Source organism: Melospiza melodia, chromosome Z (assembly GCF_035770615.1).
Source record: "Melospiza melodia melodia isolate bMelMel2 chromosome Z, bMelMel2.pri, whole genome shotgun sequence".
NCBI lineage: Eukaryota > Metazoa > Chordata > Aves > Passeriformes > Passerellidae > Melospiza > Melospiza melodia.
The window spans coordinates 58,769,743-58,784,559 of NC_086226.1; the positions used below are offsets into that span (position 1 = coordinate 58,769,743).

The following is a 14,817-nucleotide window of genomic DNA, read 5'->3' on the forward strand; positions in this document are numbered from 1 at the left end:
GCAACACACTATTTCACAATGAGAAAAATTATTAACAAAATAATGAAATACAAAACTAGCAAACAACTCCAAATTAAAAAAACCCAAAACCCAAAGACTTTGATTCCCAGATAAAAAATTCAGAACATATCACTTGAGTATTTTCCCATTAAGTTTTTACAAGAAGTAACCAGGTGAGGTCAAACATTAGTAGGTTACTAGTATTCCCTAGTCTGTTTCCTGCTGAGCATTGAAAAAGTCATGAGATCCAAGACTACAGAAACTTACCGCACCAGGTCGAGGATTCGGAATTTCCCCATTGTATCGCACCCACTTTGTATGGGACTGTTCCACTGTAGCACTCTGCATGTATTTTCCTTTTGAGAAAACCTCTTCTACAGTAGACAGATTGTATGCACACACTGCTGACAACCCCACATTATTCCTATTAATTCAGGAAGAAATTAGGAAAAAAACAAAACCCAAAAAAACCACAGGAGTAATTATCATTTTCTTGTAGTAACCAATTGAGATGAAAGGTACTTATCCAGGAAAAGGCTATACCACACTTACAGTTGTGGGGTGAAGACTCCATATATCACTGGTTCCTTCAAAGTCGGAGATTTGAGAATAAAAACATCATTGATAACATTGAAAATTAAATTCTTATCAGGGATGGTGCAAATCATTCTGGCCTTGAGAAACGAAGTCCATTTCTTTTGCAAGGTCCTTAATCCTCCTTGGTCCCTCTTATGGTATTAAAAAAATAAAAAGGTGTTTGTGAGGAGAGCTAGCAGCATTTTTGCACTTAAGAACCACTGCTATATAGCATGCAATTACTAAGCCCTGGTGTTTTACAATGCTTCATCTACAACAATATCAATAATTGTAAACACATTCACACACAAAACAGTATCTAAGCCACAGGAAAATTGGTTCAACAAAAATATTGAAAACTTATTTCTATCACACATAGAGGGAAGATGAAATATGAGAGAATATGAGAGAATATGAGAGTTAACGGAGAACGATACTTCAGCATCACTCAGAAAAATTGAGATGGACAATGCATCATTAGGAAAAAAGTAAAACAAGCATGGAAGTACTAAACTGTCCTTTAAGAGAAATACATAATACTGCATTTGTTTGGTGACATCAAAACTTATTTAAATTCTAATGCTGCAATATGCCTTAAGACTTGCCTGACACTGATCATTTCATTAGAAGAAATCCAACAATGGTTTAATCCTGCTAGAAGTTACCACCTGTATTAAGGATTTGCAGGTACCAAGGCTTAAGTTGAGATATATTGACTAGAAATGTATTTCAAAATATTTGATAATTGAGCTGTAGAACTGATATCTCCCTTGTAAAAAGTCATATTGAAACAGTATCAATATTTCCATTCATTATCCAATTGTTTAAGCAATGTATTAAAGGCAATCTGCAAAATTTATTAAGTATACATGCTTACAATGAAGTATAAATGCTTATAGACTTGCGATCTGTCACTGATTTCTATTTCAAACAGCAATATGAAATATATAACAATATAATAAATGAAGCTCTCATATTCCACAATACTCCTCTTCTAAAGTGTGCACACTGTCAGTGGGCAGAATGCCATAATAGCAAGCCCCATCTAAACCTGCCTCCAAGCTCCTTGTTTAATGTAAATCTCAAGGGCATTAACTTGTTATTGATGTTTTGACTTCCCTGTTTAAATACAAAACAGTAAAGTCAAAATAAAACTTTCAACTTCATGAAAATGAAACAGCCAAATAAATTTCCTGTTGGAAAAAAAGGAAATTGATACATTCCACTGAAAAAGTTTTTGTTAAATAAACATTTTCTACTGAAAAAACTTCCATCAGCAAGACTTTTAACCAGTTCTCCTGAGGATGTATTTCAATCAGCTTAACACACTGAGGTTTATGCACAGCAAGTGTGACAGAATCAGGCTGCTGGTGACCATCTCCCTTCAGGCTCTGGCAGCTGTAGCAGCTTCATAGAAGTCCCATCTGCTACACCACAGTCAAGAAATGTTTTGCTGTGGACACGGCTACAGTTGTGTTTGGATACAGCTACTTCAAAGTCACTTGACACACATCCTATCTGCTCAGCTCCAACCAAAGTCACCTCTTCACAGAAGGATGTACTTGTTTAAAAAAATTAACAATTAAAACTAAAGCAACATTTCTTCTGCTGCTGGGTTTTGTCATCGTTGCTTTGTTTTCCCCCAGAGAAGACCAGAACCCACAGATGTACTGAAATTTCACAACTGTGCAAAATCAAATCAAGTATTTATTTACAAAGCAACTATTAGGCCTTCTCAGTTCCAATGAACTGACTGGAACAGCTTATTTATTAAGGTTTGCTAAACTCAAACACCACCATTTACCTGGCAGTAAGTCCAGAATAATGAATGCTTTTTAACATGCACATGCAAAATTCTATGAGATATAGTAAAAGTAAACAGAACTATCTCCCACCTTGCATACTCTAGCTATTCTTGGAATCATCAACTTTCCAACAAATTCATACTCCACAGACACCTCAGTGAAAAAGAAGTATATCTTGTCATCTTCTCCATCTGTGCTGTTTGGATCTGCTCTTATCACGTCAGCAAAAACAAAGTTGGGCTCTACAGATACAAACAGAAGAATTTTCTATTATATATATGACTACTAACTTGATTCCCTCAAAGACCCTCAGAAGTTGTCTTTCACCCAAACTCCACACTGCATTTACCTCCTCTTCACTCACTGACCTACTTACACAGTTTGCTGTACATCATATGAACAGGATTTCTAAAAAAAAACCCAAACCACAAAAACCAACCAGAAATGGAAAAAAGCCCAGAACACCATGAAACCTATGTGAAAGCACTAAGATACTGAGAGATCTCCATGATCTGACAGCTCATTACTTCAGCATTCTTCAGTCCACAGTCAAATGTGGTTTCAGATTCTAATGGGCCTGGAGAGGTAACCCTCCCCTGCCTGTCTCTCCTCTATTTTAGCTATTAGCTGAAGCACTGAAATGACAGTGCCATTACAACATGTATTACAAAACTCAGAATCCTGTACTTTTTGGACAATGGTCATTATTTTGGTCTCTTTTGGCACAAAGCCTCAAACCTCTGAAAATTCTCAAAATTCAGTGACTTTTCAAATTAAGGAACTTGAAGTGTCAAAAACCATGATCGGCTCAATTTAAGAACCAATTCAAGACCGAAAACATTCAATTCCATACCATATCATAATTAAGCTGCATTATTGTAAGGACAAACAAGCAGATGAGAAATAAACCATTAATGTCAAGTTGAAACATGCATATTCTGAAGCTGTTTTCATCATCAGTGCTGATAAAAATCCTTAAATTTCAAAATAAAATCTCTTGGTGGCATGCAGGAGGGCACACACTCAGTGTATGCCAGTATAACCAAAACTGTCTCTTTGAGACAACTGCTCCTTACTCAGGTAGGACACTCAAACTCTGTACATGTGATATTGGAAAAGAAGAAGTAACTTGTTTGGACTACTTCTTATGCTCACTTACCATTAAGCCAAGGTATTGCATACTCTGTTCTCAGCGGGCTCTGATGAGAGTGACGTGAAATAATAGGTTCACTTCCCAAGAAATTGTATGAAGTCCCAGAATAAAGCTCCTCATCTTCAACACAAAATCAAATATATTAGAACTTATGGACTGGATACCAAAAAGGGTACACAAATATTTTCTATCTAAGTTTTAACTTCCCACAAGAAAAGGTAAACACGGATTTCCTCTGAATTGCCCTAGACATGTATTTTATGTTTACATTTCTGTCAATCATTCTCAAGCTAACACTTCCACACTTGAGTTTATTATTATTATTGCTCTGACACAAGAACTGACAAAAGTCAACGTTGGTTTTGTGGCATTTTAACGTTTAACATGAAAACCTACAATTTATCTTAAAACAAGCTAATTTACTTAAATGCACCAGAATTCTGGAATTGTCTTCCTCTCTTTCTATGCTACCATTATTCAGACTTGATTTGTACAGATTAAGGCACAATGCAGGGAGTATATTTTTTTATTCTCATTTCCTGTTTCATATGATGTGAACCTCTCTCTTACGATCTTGGTATATGCAGGTAAAAGCCACAAATTCTGGCTTCCCCAGATTAAGATCTGGTGGCGTGTTTCCATGCAGTAAGTATACTTGCATTAACATCTCACTTCCCATTCTGCAGCATGTCTTCAGGACAGCTTACAATACTGCTTTTTTATTTACTAAAATTAAAGTAATTGATACTACAAGGGCAGTCTAAGTACATTTAGATTATCTAGATTAAATATGTTTGACATCTAGAAATACAGTTTGAAAATTGGTATTTTAGAAATTGCTTCCAAAACAACCTAGTTTGAAGTTCTCCTTTTAAAAAACATGCTTAGGTTCACTACATAAGTATTTTAACATCTATACACATACACAATACAAAAAAATATGAATGCAAGCCACAATTTTGATAATGACAGACTGGAGGGTGACAGTGGAAAAGACAGAACATTTTTAAACATAAGAATGAGGAATGCGAAGTCTGAACTTACCAACCATAACAGATGTGTAGCTTTGAGCAGGATCAAATGGACATCTGCCCTTACCATCTTCATTTTTACCTCCAAGTTCAAATGAAATTAAATTCTGTTGAAAACCACAAAACAGCTAGTAGAACTTTTTTCTTTCAGCCACTCAACTTGTGCAAAGCTAGCTAAAAACTAAACACTAAATAATGGGCTATGTCATCAACTTCCAGCATCAAAGGCATTCTGAGTAAAATTACAGAAGGCCTATGTGTTTTCATAAAAACTTATTGAGCCCCAAATACAGAGAAAAAATGTGATCCTATAATTTGTGAGGGTGGAAGCAGAAAAGAGCAAAAGATGGAAAGTTAAATCCAGACAGACTTCAAGAACGAGCACTCAAAAAAGCTAGACAGCAGGAAAGGCAGAGAAGTTAACTGATACATAGAAAGAACAAGCAATTACTCAATTAGACTGAAAAAAAAATGAAGACTCAGAAATCAAAAAGGCTTTCTGAGGTGGATTAAGCAATTTTTAAGATGATGGGAAATTTCTGAGATAGGGCAAAATCCAATTAGGCTTTAAAAAGCAACAGAGTACTTTTGCTGCTACTTTATAAATCCCTTACAAACCAAAGAATGAGGACCAGAAAGCTGAAAGGTAGCCACAGTACTTGGGAAGTAATCAGTATGAAATGAAATGTATGAATGTAATGAATGTACTATGCAATGAAATCACTGGAAGCTAAAGGCACAAAGAATTACAAGATTTCTCAATTTTTGAATTGCTAAGAGCTGCAGTAAGGAAATGATACAAGACCCAGTGGCGAGAAAAGGGAGTTTTAATTTTGTGCCAAGACTTCACTTTGAGGGATTCAGCACTACACATCTTTGGCACAGCCAGGAGCAGAGACAAGCAGAGACAGGAATCTGAGAAATTTCAGGGAGATTCAGTAATGAGTGGCAGTTGCAACCACTGTAATTTCAGTTTTAGTAACTAGCCTCATGTTAACACACAATACATGAAGAAGTATGAAAGCTAAGGAAAAGCAGATCTGCAGTTAGACAAGATAAATCAGTAATTCATTCAGTGCTATGAAAAAGGAACAGTATACTCTGCCCCTGCAATGTGACAGTGCAACAAGTACTCCTAACTTACAGCCAACAGTGAAGATGCAACTGTTTTGGGAAAAGAGAATAACTCATTGTCAACCTGAGCTGCTTTTAAGTTACAGCTGTTGCTGGTCAAAACATACGGACATTTCTTACCAGGTAATCACACGTTGGCTGAAATGCATTAGTTCCACACACGTAGAGGAAAGTATCATTCAGCTGTTGCAAGACACGCACGTAATTACGACATTCTGTCTGTAATAGAGGATGAGGAAAGGACTAGTCTGATAAACCATAGCTGCCACATTCCAACATACACAAACAACACTGTCCATTGCTGCTGGTTATGCCACATCACACTGGCAAGCCCAGGTGACACATGGGTGACACTAGGACACCATCTCCCTAGACTCTTCAGGAGCTCTAATCAATCCTTCAAGCAGCTGGTTTCCCACAGCCAGTAGTATGCAGATGCCTCAGAGTCCTCTAGCAGGACAGCATGCTCAGCAGGGTCCATCCCAAGCTGTTTTATTGGAAGGACAAGCTCCAAACACACCTCCAGTTCATGGGAACAACTAGTTAAACACGCAGGGAGTTTTAGACTTTGTCACCCCTTGCATATCTAGATGACACAATGACAGCCAAGGTTGCTTGTTAAGCGCAAAGCCTCGAATACCCTTAAATTAGCCACAAAGCTTTGTCGCACATAGCGATATCTTTTTCTTTTTTTCCAGTCCTTGAAACTGTCCAAGGATGCTCCACAATATCTTTACCTCTGAAACAGAACACGGAGTTTGACCAAAATCCTTAATAAAGGATACAATAAAAATTCAGAATAATAATGAAGTAAAACAACTCTAAACGACCACTTAAAGAGAGAGAAAAAAAACCAGTGTCAATAACACCCCCTAATTATTCCTGGTATACTGCCATATCCCTCCACTAACTGCTGCTCCATGAACTTCTTAAGCAAGTTTAAGTACTGAACCTACTATTCCTTCTTATGAGACAGATTAGGTATTTCTGTGACTGTCTAGGAGACAAAAGTAGGGGGAAGAGTGTAAAATCAATTTTCTGCCAGATAAGGCCCTTGAACAGCTGTATGAATGCTTTCTGCCAGATAAGGTCCTTGAACAGCTGTATGAATGTTTTCTGCTGGCATTGTACAGTACAGTGCTGATGGGAGGGGGAGAGAACTGCCCACTTAAGTTTAAGAAATAGCAGTAGTGGCTTAATATCTTGACCCTTTTGAAACTACTACACCGTGCAAAACACCACAGCTACCCCATAAATGGGACCAGAAGAAGGTTAGAAGTGAGGAAAAAGCATGGCTAGCTGCTAAAGTATGAGCTGCAAAACTGGGAGCAGGAGAAAATAAAATGTATTCAGAGCTCTATCAAAGTATATATTTATGGTGTCTATTATACCCACCAATAATTTTTGAGAGGACTTCTGGAGATTCACACACATGTCTGCTAAACATATGCTCATGCATGAGACAAACTTATATCCCATATTCATCATGGCTGAGTATCAGTATTATTAATACCAACCACAACTGATCCATAAAATAAAAGTATTCTCTGATCCTATTCTGCAGAGGTAGACAAGGAGGAAACACACCTTAAATATCTGTCATACCTCATGTTCAAATAATGTACTGAGGGTCATCAGTGGTCAGTCAAGGAAAAGAAGCAGCTAGTCAAAGGGAGACAGCCCACTCCCATCCCAATGAACCACACGAACACAGGATAACTATCAGCCCTGGATGCAGCACTTGGGGGCTTTTAAGAGCGTCAACTAAACAGGCTGCATGTTCAAGGATCACACCCCTCCAAGTGCAGAACAGATCTGCTTTTTGTATTCAGAGACCTTGCAGACTTCTACTTTCAAACCTGTGTTAAAGGCCTGACCATCAGTCTTTCCCAGCAAATCTTTGCTTTACTGCATCATTAAATGAAGTGGTGTTACACAAACAGAATGGTACGTTCACACACAGTCAACTACCACAAGCAAACAGGCAAGACGAGCAGTTCAGCCTGTGCCCTGGCAGTCATAAGGAATCAGTGGTTCCCAGAAGCACCAGGGGATCCTGCCAAGCTGACAGGAGGTCTGGCTGCTCGGGTGCCCTCTGAGCTGTCTGAGTCACACCACAAGTGGAACACCTGCCAAGCAACACAAAATACACATAGGCAAAGCTAGCAAATAAATAAACTGGCCTAATAAAAAACCCCTATGCCCTAAAGCAAAGCACAGAAAATTAATCATTCACTCAGTAAAATCAAATGCTGTGAGGGAATTATTGCAATAACAAAACACAACAGTTGCTACCAATTACTTCAGTGACAGTAATACTGTTTTATCATCTTAATGAAAAAACATTTACATTAAGCACACATTAGGGTGTGTTCAGATTTTCAAACATTCAAATAATATCCAACAAGAAAAGTAATGAACTAAAAAAAAGACTAAGCATGCTGCAATTTCTAACACTCAAGTTAATTTAAAAAATTTAGGTGATTGTTTTGAAATTTTAATTTCAAACAGCTGCAGACTTTCTTCTTTCAATGTCATTCCTCTTGAAGTGAAATGTGCAAGATCTTTCTCCAAGTTCAATAAAAGTACGTACCTGTTCTGATTTGCCCTTAACTGCACATTTAGTCCTTTTATCTTCTGTGACCTTCCAGTGCAACTAAGTCAAAAAAACATGCAACAAAAAAGCACATTGTACTTTAAGTCAATGCAAGGTCTGAAAATCTTGCAGTAACACACAAGAAAAGGCAACCCCATCTAGAGGAAATGCAAGACATTTTGCAAGTAGCATTCAAAGGTTCAAAACCATTTTTTCCCAAGGAGGTGACATTTTCAAATGCATGTGCCTTAATCAGAACTAAACTACCATCTTTCAGGTTCATAATGATGATTCCCCACAAACAGCTAATGAACTTTTCAATAACATATGCATTAGGGAAATGCAACTGTAACTGCCTTAAGTATTTTTTTAATTTGAAGTACTTCTCTATTTCATTAACACTGGAATAAAAAACACTTGAGGAAAAGGAATCAAAGAAAATTTACTGGACTAATTTGCATTATACTGAGTACAACTTCACAATTATGTTGTATATGCTGGTGAAAGTGCCCGCCACCTATGAACATGTTTTTCGGATTAAAAATCATATAAGCAACTTCTAAAGCACCCTAGGTGATAGTCCATGCTGTACCTCTACATGTGAGCCTGTGTTGCTGATGGGATGAAAAGCAGGAGCCTGGGAAGGACCTGGAAGCAATATAACAGTAGCAGACTTCTGCCTGGCCTAATTTACTTTGAGAAACCAGCCCAAACATATTCAAAATACTTCTCTGAGTGAGCTGATCAACCTGTCTGCACCACCACTTGCTGGGCAGACACACCTAAACACCAAACAGAAGATGAGACTGAAAGGACAGGGCCTTCTTTGCAGCACGCTCTGCAGCCTCCTCTGAGCAAGCCCCAGATTTGCCTCTGTTTCAGGTTACTTTTTGACTCAGATTAACTGAAAATGGCCCATTCCTGATACTAAGAAAACATGTAAGAACTACCACTGCGGGTGATACCCACAGTTCCTCTCGTCCATCCTTCTCCGAAGAAGAAAATAACCAAGGAGACCTCCAATTACTTGTTGATATCCAGCTTCTATTTTCTTACTCTTTTTTAGTCTGTAAAATCTTTCAGAAATAATACTGGAGTCAACCATATAGAGCAACTTCTCTTTTAGGTACCTATTTGTCTAAAATGCAATGCTACAGATATCAGGAAATTAAGTCAAATTTGGAGTACCATTTTTACCTGGAGAGTAATGTATTAAAAGGCATACCTCGTGCTGCTTCTCAGCAATATTCACCGCGTTTAAGGCAAAGATCACTTCCCGGGCTCCTACATACAGAACGTTTTTGTCTTCACTTAACAGCAAGGTTGAATAGTTTGACACTTTTGAGTCATTAAAATGTATTAGCTGGACCTCTGTTGAAATGGAAAAAAAATAGCACCTCATGAAGAAACAATCACCTAGGGTCAAGCTCCTGAATAATTTTTTCTAAGTTGTCTAAACAGCTGTTGGAAAACTTGAAAACAACAAAGGTTAATTCAGACAACCCATGTAAAAGACAAGGGACCCCTCAGAGGCTTGAAAGAGCAGAAACAGCAGCTTCCACCAACATAAAATCACTCGTCCAGACTTTCTCATTCAATTTCAAATGCTCAAGTATTTCCTTTTGTGGTGATCCCTGTGACTCACTTCTTCATTTTTTTTCCTACTTGCTTTTTCTAAACTTGTATTTTCCACATCCACTGTCAGATTGTTCCTCACCTTTTCTTTCCATATACCAATCTACTGTGGAAAATCAGGCCAGTCACCACATTCCTTTGCAACCATCCTGAACAAATCCTACAAAATATCCGGCACCTTAAGACAACTCTTCAGCATACTGACGTAACAGAAAGAAGATACAGAGGCAAATAACAAACTATTTGCAGCTGACTGTAAAGTGAAAACAGAGATTAAATACACAACATACACACAAAATAACAGCATGAGGGAAAAATCAAGATGAATAGAAATAAGACAAGAAAAAGAGGGAAATATGAGAGAAAAGGCAGTGGAATGAGGAAGTGTGTAGAATGGACCAAAATGACTTGAAGAAAGATGACACAAACTGACTAATACAAAAGGGTTTTTTTTCTGACTTTACAACTGTAATGTAAGAATGACTGAAAGCTTTGTACATGAAGACACAAGAATAATTAAGCATGGCTTTTAATGATACAGATGAAAACAATGTACTATTACTTCCAACTGTAAAACTCCAGAAACATTAATTTTAAAATAGATTCTTAAGCACGCAATTTTGAAATCTTTTACTTGGCAGGAAAATTTTCCCAAAATGGATGAACTGGTTAATGCAACTCCACTGAACTAAGTTCCCTCTCCTATTCAAAGTAGGTTTCCAACATTTAAATGCAACAATCTTCAGCAGACAGAGAAATAAACAGCAGGAATTAAAATAAACTCCTTTATTTTGACTAATTTGAATGTGAGTTGGCAGTATCTTACTATGCCATTAAATAGCAACTTGCCAAAAATACAAGATAGAAGCATCAAGGAGTCTAAGTAGGAACTGCAAGCCTTGTGTAGGCCATCCTTTCTGAAAGGCTGTGTCAGCAACTCACTAATTGCTATACTAACCATCAAGCAAAACAGTCATCCCATGATCTGCTTATTCCTACTACATTCTTAATCTCCATCTATCTTTTCCTACAGAATGTCTGCTCAGAATTTAACATCCTTATTTAAGACTGCTTCAATATACAGCCAATGTATTTGAGTTTGTTCAGTTATTGTACACTTGGTAATCAGTTGCTGCTTACTTACATTAAAGAAGGACCAAAAACAAAATCTCTTAAAGCATCCATGCCAATGGGTAATGGGGGATTAGAAGAAGAAAAAAGGGGAAAATGCATATATTCACAAATAACTACTCTAAGACTTTGCTCTCAAGTTCTTTTCAGACCTAGGCTAAATTATCAAACCAAAAGCTAGGGATCCCCTGATTTCTATTACTTCTCTTTGCACTTATATTTGCAGACTTCTTATTATTGTATTGGGAGATTATGAATACATGCTGCAATTTCAAATGCAAGAAAAAGCATTGTTCTGTGAAAGACTTTCATATCGAGACACCGTAAAATGCTGTTGAAAGAGGGCCCAATGCTGATTTTTTCCTTTGTCGATTTATTTAATACTCAAGACAGCTTGAGGTCAAAACAGATTATTAGCCAGAGAGGTGCATTTTGCTAATGTATTCAGACTCCAGATAAAAATAATTTATTTAAACTAAAATACACCTACTGGGGTTTTCCCTTGAAACAAGTTTCAATTGCAATATCCTTCAGCTGAGAAAGCCAAATTTGGAATTCCTCCTCTGTTTCAAAAACTGTTTTCAAAGCTGCTTGAAGGAACCAAATCAGTTAACCCAGTGCCTGAATGACTTTTGAATATTCTGGTCCTACGAATTTCATAAGGTGAGCAAAGTAGCAACACCTGAGCAATTCACAGCAAGTTAGCTGAAAGAACCTAAAGCCTCAGGGAGCGTCAAATCCCACAGAAACCCTGAGGATGTGGCAATGTCCAACGTTACCATACTTAAATTTCTGCTCTTACCTTTGTGTTCCCAAGTGATCCTTGGCACTGGGCCAAATGCTATTGCCACTTCTAGCAACAAACCCCAAACAGCATAAAAAGCACACAGAGCCATCTTCAGTGTCCCTGCTCTTCGGGGTTCACTGGGTAACTGCAGCAGGTAGTGTTTCTTTGGCAGATGAAATGGAGACCCCAGGGAGTATTAGAGACCAGGCATTTCAGCTCTTGAGAGCAACACAACAAGGGAGGCTGGAACAACTGTACAAGTACGTGCTTTTCAGCAGATCACTTCAAGAGAACGCACATTTTCCAGGATGCTGCATACACAGACTGCCCACACGCTCCACAGGCTGCAGAGCTGCTGAGAAGTGTGACTGAGCGCATTCTTCTGTTTCACCAGAGAAATAAATGATGCTGTGGAGAGAGGAGGGAAGCAAGAAATAGAAGAGAAAGCAAACTAAATACTGCCGAAAATAGCACTGATGTTGCAGTATTTCTACAGCTGTCTGCATATCTTACTTTGGACACAAAATATATTAATTGGTGAAAATCATATTCTTAAAAACAAGACACACATTACATGACAAATGGGCAATAATTGAAAGCAATCATTTCAACCTAGAATTCCAAGTGTAAATACTTTGAATTGTCAATTACACTTAATGCACAAAACTTGATTCTAGTCTATTCTTTCAAAGTGTGTCAAAGAAAATCCCACCTCTCTTAACAAACAATAAACAAAGATAACAAAAACCATTAGTATCACAGAGTAAAGAACATGAGAAGTGCAGCATTAATAGTAAGAATGGTTACACAATCTGCAGTACCTCCCATACTTGGGATCTTACAGAAGTCTTTTTTTTTAGTGAAGTTTCCTATAATGCCACTAACTGTGGTGTGCAAGGGGTAAAAACACAGCTACAGAAACGAAGAGGCAATGCACTCCACACAAAAATTAAGAGAGAAAACACTTCAACAGTGAAACTGCTAGTACCATGAAAGTACTATGGAAGTCACTGCACCTTCAAGTCAACTATTACTCTCAGACCATGAAAGGCCTGTCCTAATAAACAAAACTGTCCAATGCTTTCTACACCATCTTCTAGAAGACTCCACTCCTTCTGTCTTCCTACAACCATTCCTAGGTGAAGACTCCAGAAGCAGTGAGTGCATTCATAAATTACTTGATCATAAACAGGTTTTGAGGCCTGTACACTTGGGTGGTGATGAAAAAAAAATATGTTGTCCTTTGCAGCACAGCACAAGATGCTAGATTTTCAACATGCCACCACTGCCTGAGACACTGAGGTGACTCTAGTAAAAGACACTACAATACAAGATGACTGTAATACCTAGAGGTTATCCAGCAGGAGGGCAAGTGAAGGTGTATTGATTTTGCATGGCCTGGCTTTGGTAGCAGGTGGGCTTCACAAGTGGCTCATGGAAGAATCTGCTAGAAGCTTCCACCACATCCAGTAGAGCCAACCTGTGGCAGCTCCAAAGAAAGAAGGGCTGTTGGCCAAGGCTGAGCCAGTTATAAATGGCAGTAAGGCCTCTGTGATAACACATTTAAGAAGAAATCAAAACACAGTTGATGGAACAGTTTTAGTCGTGAGCAGAAAAAAGCAGAGTGAGAACACGTGAGAGGAACAGCCCTGCAGACCCCAAGGTCACTGAAGAAGAGGCAGGAGGTGCTCCAGGCACAGAGCTGGCATTCCCCTGCCACCTGTAGTGCAGCCCATGGTGAAGTGAAGCAGCTGTGCCCCTGCAGCCCATGGAAGTCCATAGGGATGCTGAGATCCACCCACAGCCCATGGAGGAGCCCCAGGCTGGAGCAGGTGGATGCTAAAGGAAGCTGTGACCCTGTGAGAGAACCGTGGAGAGAGGGGCCCTGCTCCCCTGCTATAGCAGCCTCTCCTTGAGGGACTGCACCCCATGGAAGAGCGCCCCAGGCTGCAGCAGTTTTGGGAGGACTGTGTGTCCATGGGAGGGACTCGCATGGCAGCAGGTCACAGAGAGCTGCTGCCCTCGAGAGGGACTCACATCAGAGAAGGTCAAGGAGAACTGTCTCCTGTGGGAGGGACCCCATGGCGCAACTGGGGAATGACTCCTCCCCCTGAGCAGCAGGATAAACCATGGCTGATGAATTTACCATAATCCCCATTCCCTGTCCTCTGGTACCACTGGGGTAAGGAGGTAGAGCTTGGGAAGGAGGGAGGGGTGGAAGTTGTTTTTAAGGGCATTTTTTAGGTCTCATTCTACTCCTGTTCTAATAGTGTCAGTAATGTTATCAATTCATATCTCTAATAAGAGCCCGCTTCGCCCATGATGACACTAGAGGAGAAATCTCTACCAGTCCTTATCTCTACCCATGAACCCTTAAATTTTCTCTCCCCTGCCCAGCTGCTCAGCAGAGTGAGTGAGCAGCAGAGTGGGAGCCTGGCATCCAGCCACCATCAGCCCACTTAGTAACACTGAAAAGGAAGGGACCGGTACCGGAAAGACCCAGAGGTAAAAAGACTAGGGGAAACCTGAGCAAGAACATCTCTAAGCACAAGCAAGATTCCCCTGGGAGGACGTGGTTTTAAGCAAGAAAAGGCAAGGAATCTCTTGTAAGTGCAGCCAGTGGATCTTAAGTAAAGTGGCCAAGTAGAAGACCAGCAACTACATTTTAAGTGTTTACACCTGCTTTAATAAATGATCACAGGCAAGATTAAAAGATTTAGAAATCTCATTTACTTTTATAAATATCTTCTCTACTAAGAAAAACATCCACACAAGACTGTAACTTGCTCAAGCTGAACCTGTAACTTCCTATTTTTTTTATGGTTTTTTTTGCTCTTGGTAAGCACTTTGGATCAAATCCAACTGTTTGTAGCAGGTCATATTAATTGTTTTGGGTTTTAATAATGTTTTCAGTTACTAGGCTTTTTTGTGTGTCCTTCATCCCTCATGTTTATCATCATATACAAGCA

At 38.9% G+C, this 14,817-nt stretch overlaps 1 protein-coding gene across 11 annotated transcripts in view; it reads right to left on the minus strand.

Moving 5' to 3' along the window:
- Nucleotides 1–14,817, minus strand: part of SEMA4D (semaphorin 4D) — a 98,706-nt gene that overhangs the window by 23,713 nt on the left and 60,176 nt on the right. For all 11 annotated transcript variants that reach the window (XR_010031181.1, XM_063180361.1, XM_063180359.1 and 8 more), the window contains 9 exons: nucleotides 11,864–12,256; nucleotides 9,521–9,666; nucleotides 8,293–8,355; nucleotides 5,820–5,918; nucleotides 4,579–4,672; nucleotides 3,541–3,654; nucleotides 2,472–2,623; nucleotides 553–728; nucleotides 268–424 (listed from right to left, as the gene is read on the minus strand). Coding sequence is in view for 10 of the 11 variants with exons in the window: in XM_063180361.1 (XP_063036431.1) it covers nucleotides 268–424; nucleotides 553–728; nucleotides 2,472–2,623; nucleotides 3,541–3,654; nucleotides 4,579–4,672; nucleotides 5,820–5,918; nucleotides 8,293–8,355; nucleotides 9,521–9,666; nucleotides 11,864–11,957 (1,095 nt within the window). In the remaining variant the exon portion in view is untranslated. The remainder of the gene's footprint in view (nucleotides 1–267; nucleotides 425–552; nucleotides 729–2,471; nucleotides 2,624–3,540; nucleotides 3,655–4,578; nucleotides 4,673–5,819; nucleotides 5,919–8,292; nucleotides 8,356–9,520; nucleotides 9,667–11,863; nucleotides 12,257–14,817) is intronic.